General features: G+C 39.0%; 1 protein-coding gene and 1 pseudogene across 3 annotated transcripts in view; one reads left to right on the forward strand and one right to left on the reverse strand.

Annotated features, from left to right (window-relative positions):
- Positions 1-9,705, forward strand: part of LOC110057419 (uncharacterized) — a 38,304-nt gene extending 28,599 nt beyond the window's left edge. Inside the window, exons 2-5 of one of the 3 annotated variants that reach the window (XM_089297284.1) lie at positions 6,072-6,130; positions 6,690-6,788; positions 7,524-7,715; positions 9,037-9,705. In XM_089297284.1, coding sequence (XP_089153410.1) covers positions 6,072-6,130; positions 6,690-6,788; positions 7,524-7,715; positions 9,037-9,515 — 829 coding nt within the window. In that variant the 3' untranslated portion in view covers positions 9,516-9,705. The remainder of the gene's footprint in view (positions 1-6,071; positions 6,131-6,689; positions 6,789-7,523; positions 7,716-9,036) is intronic. The other 2 variants (XM_089297285.1, XM_089297286.1) reach the window with 2 other exon arrangements.
- Positions 9,706-12,039: 2,334 nt separating this feature from the next.
- On the reverse strand, positions 12,040-15,706 carry LOC110057420 (uncharacterized; annotated as a pseudogene).
- Between the last annotated feature and the right edge of the window lie 1,642 nt (positions 15,707-17,348).

Raw genomic sequence — 17,348 nt, forward strand, 5'->3', positions numbered from 1 at the left:
TAGTTTGTGTTGTTACTGTAGTTTGTGTTGTGACTGTAGTTTGTGTAGTTACTGTAGTTTGTGTAGTTACTGTAGTTTGTGTTGTTACTGTAGTTTGTGTAGTTACTGTAGTTTGTGTAGTTACTGTAGTTTGTGTTGTTACTGTAGTTTGTGTTGTTACTGTAGTTTGTGTTGTTACTATAGTTTGTGAAGGTACTGTAGTTTGTGTTGTTACTGTAGTTTGTGTAGTTACTGTAGTTTGTGTTGTTACTGTAGTTTGTGTAGTTACTGTAGTTTTTTGTAGTTACTGGGGTTTGTATAGTTACTGTAGTTTGTGTTGTTACTGCAGTTTGTGTAGTCACTGTATTTTATGAAGGTACTGTAGTTTGTGTTGTTACTGTAGTTTGTGTTGTTACTGTAGTTTGTGTTGTTACTGTAGTTTGTGTTGTTACTGTAGTTTGTGTTGTTACTGTAGTTTGTGTTGTTACTGTAGTTTGTGTTGTCACTGTAGTTTGTGTAGTTACTGTAGTTTGTGTAGTTACTGTAGTTTGTGTTGTTACTGTAGTTTGTGTTGTTACTGTAGTTTGTGTTGTTACTGTAGTTTGTGTTGTTACTGTAGTTTGTGTTGTTACTGTAGTTTGTGTAGTTACTGTAGTTTGTGTTGTTACTGTAGTTTGTGTTGTTACTGTAGTTTGTGTGGTTACTGTAGTTTGTGTTGTTACGATAGTTTGTGTAGTTACTGTAGTTTGTGTTGTTACTGCAGTTTGTGTTGTTACTGCAGTTTGTGTAGTCACTGTATTTTATGAAGGTACTGTAGTTTGTGTTGTTACTGTAGTTTGTGTTGTTACTGTAGTTTGTGTGGTTACTGTAGTTTGTGTTGTTACTGTAGTTTGTGTTGTTACTGTAGTTTGTGTTGTTACTGTAGTTTGTGTTGTTACTGTAGTTTGTGTTGTTACTGTAGTTTGTGTAGTTACTGTAGTTTGTGTTGTTACTGTAGTTTGTGTAGTTACTGTAGTTTTTTGTAGTTACTGGGGTTTGTATAGTTACTGTAGTTTGTGTTGTTACTGCAGTTTGTGTAGTCACTGTACTTTATGAAGGTACTGTAGTTTGTGTTGTTACTGTAGTTTGTGTTGTTACTGTAGTTTGTGTTGTTACTGTAGTTTGTGTAGTTACTGTAGTTTGTGTTGTTACTGTAGTTTGTGTGGTTACTGTAGTTTGTGTTGTTACTGTAGTTTGTGTAGTTACTGTAGTTTGTGTAGTTACTGTAGTTTCTGTTGTTACTGTAGTTTGTGTTGTTACTGTAGTTTGTGTTGTTACTGTAGTTTGTGTAGTTACTGTAGTTTGTGTTGTTACTGTAGTTTGTGTAGTTACTGTAGTTTGTGTAGTTACTGTAGTTTGTGTTGTTACTGTAGTTTGTGTTGTTACTATAGTTTGTGAAGGTACTGTAGTTTGTGTTGTTACTGTAGTTTGTGAAGGTACTGTAGTTTGTGTTGTTACTGTAGTTTGTGTTGTTACTGTAGTTTGTGTTGTTACTGTAGTTTGTGTTGTTACTGTAGTTTGTGTTGTTACTGTAGTTTGTGTAGTTACTGTAGTTTGTGTAGTTACTGTAGTTTGTGTTGTTACTGTAGTTTGTGTTGTTACTGTAGTTTGTGTTGTTACTGTAGTTTGTGTTGTTACTGTAGTTTGTGTAGTTACTGTAGTTTGTGTAGTTACTGTAGTTTGTGTTGTTACTGCAGTTTGTGTAGTCACTGTATTTTATGAAGGTACTGTAGTTTGTGTTGTTACTGTAGTTTGTGTTGTTACTGTAGTTTGTGTTGTTACTGTAGTTTGTGTTGTTACTGTAGTTTGTGTAGTTACTGTAGTTTGTGTAGTTACTGTAGTTTGTGTTGTTACTGTAGTTTGTGTAGTTACTGTAGTTTGTGTAGTTACTGTAGTTTGTGTTGTTACTGTAGTTTGTGTTGTTACTGCAGTTTGTGTAGTCACTGTATTTTATGAAGGTACTGTAGTTTGTGTTGTTTCTGTAGTTTGTGTGGTTACTGTAGTTTGTGTAGTTACTGTAGTTTGTGTTGTTACTGTAGTTTGTGTAGTTACTGTAGTTTGTGTAGTTACTGTAGTTTGTGTTGTTACTGTAGTTTGTGTAGTTACTGTAGTTTGTGTAGTTACTGTAGTTTGTGTTGTTACTGTAGTTTGTGTTGTTACTGTAGTTTGTGTGGTTACTGTAGTTTGTGTTGTTACTGTAGTTTGTGTTGTTACTGTAGGTTGTGTTGTTACTGTAGTTTGTGTTGTTACTGTAGGTTGTGTTGTTACTGTAGTTTGTGTTGTTACTGTAGTTTGTGTAGTTACTGTAGTTTGTGTTGTTACTGTAGGTTGTGTTGTTACTGTAGTTTGTGTAGTTACTGTAGTTTGTGTTGTTACTGTAGTTTGTGTTGTTACTGTAGTTTGTGTAGTTACTGTAGTTTGTGTAGTTACTGTAGGTTGTGTTGTTACTGTAGTTTGTGTAGTTACTGTAGTTTGTGTAGTTACTGTAGTTTGTGTAGTTACTGTAGTTTGTGTTGTCACTGTAGTTTGTGTAGTTACTGTAGTTTGTGTTGTTACTGTAGGTTGTGTTGTTACTGTAGTTTGTGTAGTTACTGTAGTTTGTGTTGTTACTGTAGGTTGTGTTGTTACTGTAGTTTGTGTAGTTACTGTAGGTTGTGTTGTCACTGTAGTTTGTGTAGTTACTGTAGTTTGTGTTGTTACTGTAGGTTGTGTTGTTACTGTAGTTTGTGTAGTTACTGTAGGTTGTGTTGTTACTGTAGTTTGTGTAGTTACTGTAGTTTGTGTTGTTACTGTAGGTTGTGTTGTTACTGTAGTTTGTGTAGTTACTGTAGGTTGTGTTGTCACTGTAGTTTGTGTAGTTACTGTAGGTTGTGTTGTTACTGTAGTTTGTGTAGTTACTGTAGTTTGTGTTGTTACTGTAGTTTGTGTTGTTACTGTAGTTTGTGTTGTTACTGTAGGTTGTGTTGTCACTGTAGTTTGTGTAGTTACTGTAGGTTGTGTTGTTACTGTAGTTTGTGTAGTTACTGTAGGTTGTGTTGTTACTGTAGTTTGTGTTGTTACTGTAGTTTGTGTTGTTACTGTAGTTTGTGTTGTTACTGTAGTTTGTGTAGTTACTGTAGTTTGTGTTGTTACTGTAGTTTGTGTTGTTACTGTAGTTTGTGTTGTTACTGTAGGTTGTGTTGTTACTGTAGTTTGTGTTGTTACTGTAGTTTGTGTTGTTACTGTAGTTTGTGTAGTTACTGTAGTTTGTGTAGTTACTGTAGTTTGTGTTGTTACTGTAGGTTGTGTTGTTACTGTAGGTTGTGTTGTTACTGTAGTTTGTGTTGTTACTGTAGTTTGTGTTGTTACTGTAGTTTGTGTAGTTACTGTAGTTTGTGTTGTTACTGTAGGTTGTGTTGTCACTGTAGTTTGTGTAGTTACTGTAGTTTGTGTTGTTACTGTAGTTTGTGTAGTTACTGTAGTTTGTGTTGTTACTGTAGTTTGTGTTGTTACTGTAGGTTGTGTTGTCACTGTAGTTTGTGTAGTTACTGTAGTTTGTGTTGTTACTGTAGTTTGTGTTGTTACTGTAGTTTGTGTAGTTACTGTAGTTTGTGTTGTTACTGTAGTTTGTGTGGTTACTGTACTTTGTTTATCATTATTGTTGTTTGTCTAGTTACTGTAGTTTTTGTAGTTACTGTAGTTTGTTTAGTTAGTGTAGTTTGTATAGGTGCTATAGTTTGTGTAGTTACTGTATTTTGTGTAGTTACTGTGGTTTGTGTTGTTACTGTAGTTTGTGTTGTTACTGTAGTTTGTGTTGTTACTGTAGTTTGTGTTGTTACTGTGGTTTGTGTTGTTACTGTAGTTTGTGTAGTTACTGTACTTTGTGTATCATTATTGTTGTTTATCTAGTTACTGTAGGTTGTTTAGTTAATGCGCTTTGTCTTGTTACTGTAGTTTGTATAGTTACTGTAGTTTGTGTAGTTTGTGTAGTTACTGTAGTTTGTGTAGTTACTGTAGTTTGTGTAATTACTGTAGTTTGTTTAGTTGCTGTAGTTTGGTTCAATTACTGTAGTTTGTGTAGTTACTGTAGTTTGTATAATTACTGTGCTTTATGTAGTTACTGTAGTCTGTGTAGTTACTGTAGTTTGTGTTGTTACTGTAGTTTGTGTTGTTACTGTAGTTTGTGTTGTTACTGTAGTTTGTGTAGTTACTGTAGTTTGTGTTGTTACTGTAGGTTGTGTTGTCACTGTAGTTTGTGTAGTTACTGTAGTTTGTGTTGTTACTGTAGTTTGTGTAGTTACTGTAGTTTGTGTTGTTACTGTAGGTTGTGTTGTTACTGTAGTTTGTGTTGTTACTGTAGGTTGTGTTGTCACTGTAGTTTGTGTAGTTACTGTAGTTTGTGTTGTTACTGTAGTTTGTGTTGTTACTGTAGTTTGTGTAGTTACTGTAGTTTGTGTTGTTACTGTAGTTTGTGTGGTTACTGTACTTTGTTTATCATTATTGTTGTTTGTCTAGTTACTGTAGTTTTTGTAGTTACTGTAGTTTGTTTAGTTAGTGTAGTTTGTATAGGTGCTATAGTTTGTGTAGTTACTGTATTTTGTGTAGTTACTGTGGTTTGTGTTGTTACTGTAGTTTGTGTTGTTACTGTAGTTTGTGTTGTTACTGTAGTTTGTGTTGTTACTGTGGTTTGTGTTGTTACTGTAGTTTGTGTAGTTACTGTACTTTGTGTATCATTATTGTTGTTTATCTAGTTACTGTAGGTTGTTTAGTTAATGCACTTTGTCTTGTTACTGTAGTTTGTATAGTTACTGTAGTTTGTGTAGTTTGTGTAGTTACTGTAGTTTGTGTAGTTACTGTAGTTTGTGTAATTACTGTAGTTTGTTTAGTTGCTGTAGTTTGGTTCAATTACTGTAGTTTGTGTAGTTACTGTAGTTTGTATAATTACTGTGCTTTATGTAGTTACTGTAGTCTGTGTAGTTACTGTAGTTTGTGTATTTACTGTAGTTTGTTCAGTTACTGTAGTTTTGTATAGTTACTGTAGTTTGTGTATAATTATTGTTCTTTGTTTAGTTACTGTAGTTTGTGTAATTACTGTAGTTTGTAGAGTTACTGCAGTTGCTGTAGTTTCTGTAGTGTCTGTAGTTTGTATGTTTGTGTGGGTACTGTAGTTTTATGTAGTTACTGCAGTTTTTGTAGTTACTGTAGCTTGCGTAGTTACTGTAGTTTGTGTTGTTACTGTAGTTTGTGTAGTTACTGTAGTTTGCGTAGTTACTGTAGTTTGTGTTGTTACTGTAGTTTGTTTAGTCAGTGTAGTTTGTGTAGTTAGTGTAGTTTGTGTTGTTACGGTAGTTTGTATAGTTACTGTAGTTTGTATAGTTATCTAGTCTGTATAGTTACTATAGTTTGTATAGTTACTGTAGTTTGTATAGTTACTGTAGTTTGTATAGTTACTGTAGTTTGTGTAGTCACTGTAGTTTGTGTAATTACTGTAGTTTGTATAGTTACTGTAGTTTGTATAGTTACTGTAGTTTGAATAGTTATCTAGTCTGTACAGTTACTATAGTTTGTATAGTTACTGTAGTTTGTGTAGTTACTGTAGTTACTGTAGTTTGTATAGTTAGTGAATTTTTTTGTTCAGTTGCTGCTTGTGTAGCTGCTCTTGTTTCCGGCTTAGTTAAGTTTCTGTAGTTTTGTTAGTTGTTGTAGTTTGTGTAATAGATGTGAAGTTTCTGTAGTTGCTGTATTTGGTACTGTGTAGATGCTGTAGTTTGGTTAGTACTTTTTTGCCATATTTCAAGAGGATGCTGTTTGTTTTAAAGTTTGAGTTGTACTGAAGAGTTTTTACGCTGTGCGTTGCGCAGTTTGGTGGTGATCGGGGGGTGGGGGAGGGGGGGATTCCTATAAATACTGAAATTGGTTTAAAAATAAAACGAATAAGAATATAAACCAACCGAATTTTTACTCAGTTTACAGTCTTTTGGGTGCGTTTGCCTTGTTTATTAAACATTTCTTTTTTAATCTCGAGTATTGCATTTGGTTAACTTCTCATCATGTCACTTTTCTTATATCTATAGGCTTAAAGCATTGCTGAAACCAAAGTCAAGTGATTCTTGGTTGTTGGGTTACCTTTTAGGTTTGCGCTTGAATAACATTGATGAAGTCAGATCTGTTTTGGCTCTTGTGTAGCTTTTTCTTTTTAAGTGTATGCTTTTGATTTTGACGTCTTACAGTCATAAAGCAGTGAATTCCATCTTCCATCAATTGTTTCGCTCTTCTGGATAGAAAAAGGCTTTATGTAGAATTCTTTTCTCTCAATGTGGATCATCGTTATCTCAGTTATTTTAAGTTCAAATGTTTTAAGAGAAAACTGTTAAGGTTATTGTGGAGAGATGTAGGAGACTGAGGCTTATAAAACTAGAGTGAAGCAGAGGAACAATGAGATGGAGAGAGGAATACCTTTGTCCACACTAAAATATAGTTCTACTTTTTGACCGTATCATGTTGAGTGCTTTATTTACTTCACTCAAGTGATCTACTTTTAAAAAGGCGTTGAATGTTTGTCCTTCAGTACTATATTTAATCTAGTGTTACTTCCAGTGAGGTCTTATAAAATACTGTGTACAGTTATGTCAATGTTCCAAGCTTTCGCCTATCCACGGCATCGTCACCATTCATTTTTTGTTAAACTTTAGGGCGGGATGCTCGGAGTGATGGCAAGGGTATAATGGGACCTCCAGGCCCCCCAGGAAAACCTGGTGCCCCCGGTAAACCTGGACAGATCGGGCCAAAAGGTACTTTAAAATAGAAAAGTAGCGGAGGCCAAATGGCCAGCGTGCTGGACTCCGGATCGACAGGCCAGGGTTCGAGCCCTGGCCAACAAGTTGGCCAGGAGACATTTTACTCTCACAGTGCCTCTCTCCACCCAGGTGTTTAAATGAGTTCCGGTAAATTTAATACAGGAGGTAACCCTGCGATTGACCAGTGTTCTTCTCAAGGGGTGGAGTACAAATACTTCCAAACGCTTAATGCGTGAAGGAAGCCAGGATAAGCTTCGAAGTTATGGACAATGTGCTCCGATGCGGACTTTGCATTATATTATAGAAGTAGTTAGAAAGAAGCTGCCAGTAAAGCGACATATGGTAAACTCAAACCTAAAGGAATTTGAAGGCATTGGAATAATGTTGGAAAACCAGTTAAAAGCTCCTATTTAAACGTCTGCTGGTAACGAGGTCGCATGGTTCAAATTTATATTCCTTATTGATTGACAAGCTAGAGTAGTTAGAGCTGTACGTTAAATACGTTTCTACCCCACGGTAGCTGAGGGGAACCCTGAATGACCGCGGACTGCAAACTGATGAAACCTGATAGATCTTCGAACAATCACATATTATTTCGTGAGAATTGGACTAGTGGCGCTAGCCAAATCTTGATCCAGGTACATGTGTGCGTCCGTTGTTGTAGTGAAAACACCCTGCAAGTACGCTATTGAGAATGCGCAGAAAAAAGTAATTTTTATTTCATTGCAGGAGAGGTTGGAAAGCCTGGTTCCAAGGTTTCTTTCCCAGGCCCTCCTGGTCAAAAAGGAGACCGGGGAGCTGTAGGAAGGACTGGAACACGGGGAGCAAAAGGAGAAAGAGGACAAACTGGGAAGTCTGGGGTGAAGTATGTTCGTTGGGGAAGGACCACATGTCCCAGTGGCGCTAAAGTTGTTTATAAAGGTACATGGAGGGACAAGCTAATCTGTAAAATTCAAACGCGAGGTTATCTATGATAAGATTTTAAATGTTAGAGAAAAACGAAAGGGGTTACTCGTTTTGTTTATTACCCTCACATTGCCGGATGGTAGCAAAATATCTTTCAGCTTTCAAATTTGCATTCAGCGTATGATTATTATTAATAGACACAAAGATGGGAAGCAGTTTTCAGGTACAGTTGGACCTTACTTATTCAAACTCGGTTACATCAAATACTCCGTTATTACGAACTCAAAACCATTTCCCTTAGATTTAATAATAATAGTAATAATAATATAATACTAATACTAATACTAATACTAATACTAATACTAATACTAATACTAATACTAATACTAATACTAATGATGATGATGATGATGATGATGATGATGATGATGATGATGATGATGATGATGATGATAAGACACTTATATAGCTGAGAAACCAGAAACTGCAAAGGACCGGATACGATAAACGCTGCCAACGTAGGATCTTCAAGAGATCTGATCAGCCAAAAAATTTTATGGAGACAAACAATAGACTGCAAGGCTGATACTACGTGAAAAACGTTTCGAGACACCAACATGACAAGAACCGATAAAGTAGGATCGCAACAGTGGACAGCTGTTTCGCCCTTCTTGGGGCTCGTCAGCACTGTGTAGCGAAGATATGTAGCGCCAGCCCAACAACCAACGCACATAAATTGCAAAATGACCCATTCACTATATCAAGTTCCGTACTTTGAACTCACTTGGGCCCCGAAACACGCGTTGCCACATCACTTATATAGCGCTGTTTCCCGGTGGTTCAACAGCGCCAAAACCAAAACCAAAACTATCTAAAAACAAAGTAAAACCATACTGAAACATTTTTTCCCCTTCTGTCATTTACTATTGGCTATTTTGAACTCCCGGCAGTTCTCCCTGAGTGTTCAAAATGGCGGGATCCAATTGTATTTTTTTTGTGAGACTAAATTTGTAGTTGATATTCTCAACTTGAAAAAATGGTAGGCCAATAAAAAATTCTCTCGCTATTCAGTTTAAAGTAAGCCGACTGTCGTAAAGGAATTAAAAGGAATCATATTTGAGATAGTTGACCGTCTGTTCACATATTTGCTAACTCAGTTATATATGAGTTGTTACAAGGGTAGGCTCTTTAGGCAACTGTCAGGTTCTTGTAGTAATTAAGTTAGTTCTTTGCGGGTATTTATGTTACAACTGCATAATTAGCTGATCAATGTAATTTGTTGTTGGAAATATAATTAATAGAATGGCGACCAACTTTTTCATGTGCGTATTGTTAGGTATAATTGGTGGTGATCGTTATGTTCACCATGGCGGTGGAGTAAACTATCTTTGCCTTCCAAACAATCCTAGGTATGACAAGTACAAAGATGGACAGCAGTACGTTGGATACGTTTACGGCACTGAGTATGAAGTCAACGGTTTCAACCCATTTAAGAAAAATCTCTATGACCATGAAGCACCGTGCGTTGTTTGCTTCGTCAAGTCACGCGGCTCAATGTTTATGATGCCTGCAAGGAATGATTGTCCATCTGGCTGGACCGAGGAGTATCATGGGTACCTGATGACTGAGTACTGGAAGCACCCCAAACAACGTGACTACATATGTGTTGACGAGGATGCGGAGTATGTTCCCGGTACCCAGGCCAACAAAGATGGTGCGTTACTGTACCCTGTGGAAGGAGAGTGCACTGGCTCACTTCCATGTAGACCATATGTCGATGGGAGAGAGTTAACGTGCACTGTTTGCACCAAGTGACCGACGACGACCATAACAGTGAAAACCAAGGCTACAGAACAAGATTTCTTGAAGAGCAATTTTTGTGATTTAATGTAGCGTAAAGATGAATCGAAACTTGATCAGTTTTAGTCAAAGAAGTAGACCATGATGAACTCTGTGCTTTTAATCAAAAGTATCGAATTGATGATTTACATGGATGTAGTGTACGAATACCAATAATAAACTTAACTGAGATCACCGAAAAAAGTTTTCTTTTCTTCACTGCTAAATTCGTCTCCAGAGCCAATGCAGTTGGTTAACGCTAACAACTGTTACCTCAAGCCCATTCCACACTATTGAGAATGTTCGCTATTTGGACTAACGTCATGAGAAGGGCTCTTGGTAGTGGTGCGGCCAATACATGAGCGTTTTCTTGATCATGTTTTCTTGATCGCTCAAGCATAAACCGTGTGTCTGTATGCCAAGACGAATTTAATGTTTGGGGGGGGGGGTCTACAATGTACTAGTGTCCCACCCAGGGGGGAGTAGATAAGGCGCTGGTCTTATGGACCACTTGGCTCGTATGCAGACTTTACCCATGAAGAGTCGAGATCCTGAAAAGAGAAAATGGGAAAAGACTTGCTCAGACGTTTGCTTATATTAAGCTTGAATTAAGCTTTTCAGCTCCGATTCCAACGCAATTGTGTGGCTATAAAGGTCAGAGTTAACTTCTGATAAATGCTGGAGCTAATATAAAGGTCCCTTAGGTCTGAACATCACTTTCCGCAGTGTAACAAGCAGTATGACATTGGTATACCTGAACAAAAAGGCTGTAAACGTTGCGGTGTAAGAAAACACCCGGTAAGATTGCCCGAGCTAAAAGCGGTACCTCTACGTACCTCTTCATTGAAATGAACGAGCAGTTTTCTTTTCCTTTTCCGCACAACACGGTGCTTTCTAAAGGAAATGGAGAACATGCGCCCCGTCAAATTAAACACATCTCTCTCCTCCAAAAATCCTTTGCTTGAAATATGGAACACGTTTTCGAGCAGTTAGCAACGATCTGAAGACGTCGACGATCATTGAAGGCGTTCTTGCTTAAGCTCGCTGTAAAATGGCCACACTGGGAGAATATTAACCCGAGGCTTTGACATCGACACTACAGCGCAGCGCAGAATACAAAGATGTCTTAATTTTTCTGTGCGTAGTTTTGATTGAGTGCAGAAAGAAAGTTGGAAGAAAAGGAAAGAGAAAATTTTACGAGCGTGCAAACATGTTGTTTCGAAAAATTAAGCCGTGAGAATCCAAAAACACTGTGCGGGGTCATATGCTGGAGCGTAGGTAGCCATTAAGCCATTAAGCACGAACAAGAATTTCTGTAAATAATTTTTTTAGTAGCCGAAAGGCCATATTTTCCTTTTCTTACTATTTAATAGCGAATCACGGCTATATCAACGTTTTAAATTGGAAAACGAAATGACCTTCAATCTTAAACAGGAATAAATGCTGAAAGGTTAATAACAAAGCAGAACTTTGAAATAGTTTTGCGCACGAAAATTTAGTTGACTGTTTTTTGTTTTTTTTTATAGACGTTGGCAAAATTTGATTAGTACGACTTACGCTGTACAATTTGGGCTTCGATGGAAAAAATGGCTGGCTACGCCCCTGATGTGGGACAGTGCCCAGTCAAATAGTTACTCTTTGTTCAGTTGGATCGTCAGTAGAGCATTTTGATTAGTATATTTTAGTGTTTGTTCCTCTTATCAAACTTATAGTAATAAATTTAGAAAATTACTGATTAAGAGCTTGGTGTCATTTTTATTCACGAGTTTTTAATACTCAGCCTAAAATCAGCAAACACCTTGGTTTGACAGGTGTCAATTGAACATAACATGGATGTCCAATATCAAATATCTACGCTGTAAACCAAGGCTGCTTGCCTCGGTCGAACTATTGGCTGGAGTATGGCCGCCATGTTGCGAGACGTCGTTTTTCGTCGTACGCGTTACACGCCGCTAGCGATGTTGACCATGACAAAAGAGTTGCATGTTTTTCTACTTCCATGCACGCATGTGGTTCTGTTCCTATAGTTATGGAGCTCAGCTCGGAGCGCCGTTAAAAAAGGGCCTCTAATCCCTCGCGTTGACGATCAGAAACATCTGAGCACGTTTCGACCTAAATTTTCCTCCACGTAGAATCTTTGCGTGCTCTACTGAAATGGAGTCCATGCATCTTAAAGTATGCAAACGTAGTGGTTTAAATGTGGGTTTGTATTACGAAAGCACTATTAGTTGCAACATTAAACACGTCTTTCGCGTTAAATTTTTGGAGAATAGCGCGCGTCCTCAATACTGAAGTCACCTAGAGGTGACTATCGTAAACTTCCGAAAGCAACGACCCCGGCAAGTAGCGAGCGAGTCCCAAAGGCTGCTAATTCCGAAAGTAAAGAGGGCCCTTACTTTTGGAAGTTTACGGTTCTGGCTTTGACCAACAGGATCAAGGGCTCTGGAGATGAAACTGAATTGAATGGCAGTGAAGCAAAGAAGATAACTTTTGATTGCACGATCTTGCACAGTTTATTACTGTTATTTATTCGTTACATGTACATCGTGTTCATCAGTTCGATACTTTAAACTGAAAGAGCGAACTTCATTATCGCGTACTTCTTTAACTAAAATTCCTAGTTTCTCGGTTTTGTGTGACGTCATGTTAATCACGAGAAGTTATGAAGACTATGAAATCATATGTTCCGTCTTTCCGGTTTCCAGAGGAATGGCGGTCTCCGGTCACTTGGTGCACACAGCGCATGTCAGCTCTCTTCCGGCGACATATGGATTGCACGGGAGTGTGCCACATACTCCTTCCACGAAGTAGAGTAAGGCACCATACTTGTTGGCCTAACTACCGCGAACATACTCTGCATCCTCGTCGACACAGACGAACTCATATCCTTTGTTGTGGTTGTAGTATCCAGTCATCAGGTACCCATGATACTCCTCGGTCCAGCCAGATGGACAATCATTCCGTGCGGGCATCATAAGCACTGAGCCACGTGACTTGACGAAGCAAACAGCACACGGTGCCTCATGGTCATGGGGATTTTTCTTAAATGGGTTTAAACCGCTGACGTCATACTCAGTGCCATAGATGTATCCCACGTTCTGACGTCCATCTTTGTATTTGTCATACTTTGGATTGTGTGGAAGGCAAAGATAATTTACTCCGCCGCCTGGGTTATTGTAAATCTCACCACCAATTAAACCTAACAGTTGATCGTCCAAAAATAATTATATCGATCGACCACATATAAAGAGAATTACTTCAAAAAGGTTGAGGATTCTTAAAGTTTATAGTTTGCATATCCGTCTTTTGTCTACTTAAATGAGAATATTAGAGGAATTTTGTTTAAATTACCATTGAAAATTTTTTTTTTTTCAAGACGAGAATATCAACGCCCATTTAGACGTACGTAGCACATTTAGTGTCATATCCGGATGTACCTGAGAAGAACCAACCATCTCTGGACTGAAAGGGTCTCACCGCTGCTTGAAGGGCCAAGAATGAACCGGCCGAAAGTGAAGTGGCCAAGGGGGAAATGGGGTGGGAGCTCTCCCCTCCTTTCTCTTCTATTCTCTTTCTTCCCGTCCCATCCTCTACTAGACAGCCTGTTGACAGGCTATGTTATAGTTTGAAAACTGGGGGAATTCCTCTAGTGAGAGATAGATTTCATTTAAAATTTCATTTCGAATTATTTTCGTTACCCTTTTAGATGAACAAACTCACTTTTTGTTTTTTTTCTCTTTAATTTACTTATTACGGAAGACCCTGTAAATCTGTACAATGGCCTATACTAACCTTTGTAAACAACTTCAGCACCAATGGGACATGTGGTCCTTCCCCAGCGTACATACTTCACCCCAGACTTCCCATCTTGCCCTTCATCGCCCTTACTTTCCTGATCTCCTTTAGGACCTGCAGCAAAACAACTGAAAAGCTATTGTTTTTGTCGATAGCTCGTACTATATATGAAAGCTAGTCTTAAGTGACCGTGCCTGTGTTTTGTTTTCTTCGTTTGCCTCGTTAGCTTAATCGCTCTGCATTTGACTAAAAATAAATTCAGTATTCCTTCGGTGCCAAACACACAAAATCTGGAATTTTTTTGTCAATTAGGCACGATTTGGTAATTCCTATCTCCATTTTCTCGTACTGTTTTATTTTGCTATTCTTTATTCAGCTTTATAGAAACAAAACAAAGACAAAAGCCCAGAATTAACGGTTCTGGAGGCTAACAAGTTTCCATCAAAGATCTTCCATCTATGTTTGAAGCTGTTGCGATATCATATCTACCGTTATCTATGTGAGATGTTTACCACTGTCTGTGTTCCTTGTACATTCGCTGTCTAAATCGACTCACACGACCGCCGTTTATTGAGCTCAGCATCTTGGGCAGCATGCTCTAACTAATTACGATCTTATCAAAACTAAAGCAAAGCTGATAATTAATCGATCTGAGCATATAGCTCTTATTCATTTCACAGCTGGCTACCTGCTTGGTAATCTACCATATTTTCCAATTCTAGAACCTATTTTTGTGACCGTCAGTTTTTCACTTACCTTTTGGACCAATTTGTCCAGGCGTTCCAGGCTTTCCCGGAGATCCTATCATGCCTTGCCCGTTATTTCGACCGTCCCGCCCTGATTTTTTTTTTTTACAGAACGAAAAAGAAACACAAAGTGAATAGATAACATGTTTCTCAAGTAAACTTAATAATCTTAAAACAGATCTGTTATTTTAAGTTCAGAGCTGCATCAACTGCCTATATGCTGGCATTCCACTCAGATTTTATTAAAAGCGCTAGCGCTGCTCACTTTTTGCTTTCATCTTTAGTCACATTTAAAATATGTAACGATCCATACGATGGGAAACCCCAGGAGCCATTGCGGACCAAAGGCATCAAACATTTCGGGAATTTCGCACGCCATTTCCCCGCGCTACATCCGCAAAAATCCTCGCAGCATGTACGCGCGTGTGCCACACGGGATGGCGCAATTTGTTCTAAAAATAGAAAAATTGTTCCATATCATAGGGACAGCCCCAAATACTAGAAACGTCGCGCGCTTACGGTCTCCGTTCCCGATTGCGGCTCCTGGAAACCCCTTATTTTTCCAAATGTCCTCCCAGCTGTACTTTAATAGAACTTAACCGTAGCGAAGAGCTCATGACAAGACCAGCTTGAGGTTTTCAGGTTGTGAGAAGAAAGTATTCAGCGATCGGAGGTTTCTTCGAATGTGGACGAGTAAGATTAAGATATGTTTTTTTTCCTAAGGCCTATTCTACCTCAAGGAGCGACGTCAGCTGCAAACGTTTACTTAATAGACTTAGTTGTGTTTAATTGAGTTCGTCAGTTTACCTAGTCTAACTTTCACTAATATAGCTTTTTTGACTGCTGATAGTGTAAGCTAAGATGGTATTAAAATAAGACAGACCTTGAAATACGCATGGTCTTCAATTCGTCTTATCTCGTAAACAAGCGGGGGTTTTTTTGTTTTCGTCTTTGTGGAAAAAGTTGATTGTTACTTTACTACACGGCAAGTGTTAAAAAAAAGTCTGCAGGAGGGAATATTTTGGGCGAGAATGTCCCTAACTATCCATATACATACCCGAAAGGTAGCCCACCAACCAGGAATCACTTGACCTGGGTTTTAACAAGGCTTCAATTCTGTACATAGAAGTAAAAAAGAACATAAATCAGAGGGTCTAGAACAGACGAGCTTCACATCTTCATAACTGTATCACAGCAACCACACAAATACTGGTAAATATGCAAACTGCGGCTACAACCCAATGATAAATAAACACTTACGCGAGCCATGACAGCCTCACAAACTACAGCAAATAGGCAATGTAACCTATAGGACCTTATTGTAAATACGCAAACCACAGAAACTACAGCAACCATAGGAACTACAGAAACCACAGATCAGACGTTAAAGACATTACAGACACTACAGAAACCACAGACACTACAGACACTACGTGTTGCACTCCGAATTCACTAATTGGTCTCGTTCAGAGCAACTGACCTATGAAATGGCTGCTGTGCCAAAGGAAGCTGAGTGGCGTGGGCGGTAATAGAAATGATTGAAAGTTGTCTCTCTAGACCAGTCGGCTGCTGTAAAGATATATTTAACAGATACACGACTCCGTCTTGCCGCAGAGGAAGAAGCATCTCGTATTGAATGAGCTTTAAAGACACTAGTGTCTATCCCAGCATCCTGTAAAGTCAGCTTCAGCCATCTACCTATGGATGTCGATGAAAAAGGAAAATAAGGTTTTTGAGTGGCTAGAAATGAAGGCTGACTAACACCGCTATGGTTGCGGAGCTCTTCTGTCCTCTTAATGTAATCCCTGAGACAGGCCACTGGACACAACTGAACATTGTCTTTAAGGGCTGGGAAAAAGAAGACAACATCCTTTCCAGGAGCTCTGCTCTTAGTTAGGCCCGGAATCCTGAACTCCACGCCCTCTGGAAGAAATGCACAAATGCCAAATCCAAGGTATGCAAATCAGACTGTCGCTTGGCACTTGTTAGTGAGGAAGTGAACCAAATCACTTGCAGTTGGTCGAAAGGGATCAACCTGTTGTTGGCGACACCAGCAACACCACTTAGCGTAACAGAACTTGTATTGAGCATTTGTTGATCTGCATTGGGCAGAAAGGAGAATACCTGTAACTTCTTTTGATATGCCCTCTGAAAGAAGTGTTCCCCGAGGCTCTTCCTCCCTCTAGAGGCTAGAAGTTGTTGACGATCAGGGGATGTCTGTTCTCCAATGGGTCTAACGGTAGGTCGTTGTGAATTGGAAGCAATACTGGATTGCTTGTTAGCAACTGTAGAAGGTGGGGGGGGGGGGGTACCACGGCTGCGCTGGCCACACCGGGCAAACAATCAACAGCGTTGCTCCTTCGAGGCTTATCTTTTTCAGATATTCGCTGATCAAGTTGAAAGAGAGGAGGGCGTAAGCATTCTCCTCCCTACAAGGTTAAACTAGAGCATCGAACTGCTCTGCTAGAGGATCTGGCAGATAACTGTGAAATCTCTCCAGCTGAGCATTGTTCCTGTTGGCAAAAAGGTCTATTTTAAAAGGACCGAAAGTCTGATTCCGTACCTTGAACACTTCTGAATCGAACTTCCAGTCGGCTGCATCTGGCTTTGCTCGAGACTCTGCATCTGCTATGGAATTCAGTAGATCCGGTATGTGCTCTGCTCGAGGAGTGATTTTCTTGCTGAGACACCATCCCCAGAGGGTACGAGTATGTTTGCCTAGCACACTCTGTTTGGCTCCCCTCTTTTTGTTCAGATAAGCTATAGCTGATGTATTTTCCATTTGCATTAGGACATGAGCATTGTTCAGGGATTTGGTGAAGGCTTTGATTGCATAGGTGTATCGCATGATACCTCTGCCCCCTACTCGCAACACCACAACGGCACAGAGCGGCACTGGAGAATCCTATTTGAAAAGGGGAGATGCCTGTTTATACAGGCCAGTTTCTGACCTTATGCTGTTCTGGCAGCAGCGTACACGCGCAATAGGTGTTATAACAATCGCTTAAAGCAAACATCTTACTTTGATCTGACAGGTCGGAGACGTAACTTGTCTAACATGAGAGTTTTCGGGTCTGAATGTGATGCCTACAAGCAGGAGAGAAAGAGGCTAGACCCTAGGTGTACCAAAGGGATTTTTCTGGGGTACGAAGAGCTAAGCCCCGCTTACCTTGTGTATTTTCCAAAGGTTGGTAAGGTGATGAAGCACAGGGTGGTAAAATTCCCCTCGAAGAGTGTTAATGAGAAACACACTCAAACAGCGAGTCTG

This window comes from Orbicella faveolata, unplaced genomic scaffold (assembly GCF_042242905.1).
Source record: "Orbicella faveolata isolate gen_17 unplaced genomic scaffold, um_ofav_v1 contig_3, whole genome shotgun sequence".
Lineage (NCBI taxonomy): Eukaryota > Metazoa > Cnidaria > Anthozoa > Scleractinia > Merulinidae > Orbicella > Orbicella faveolata.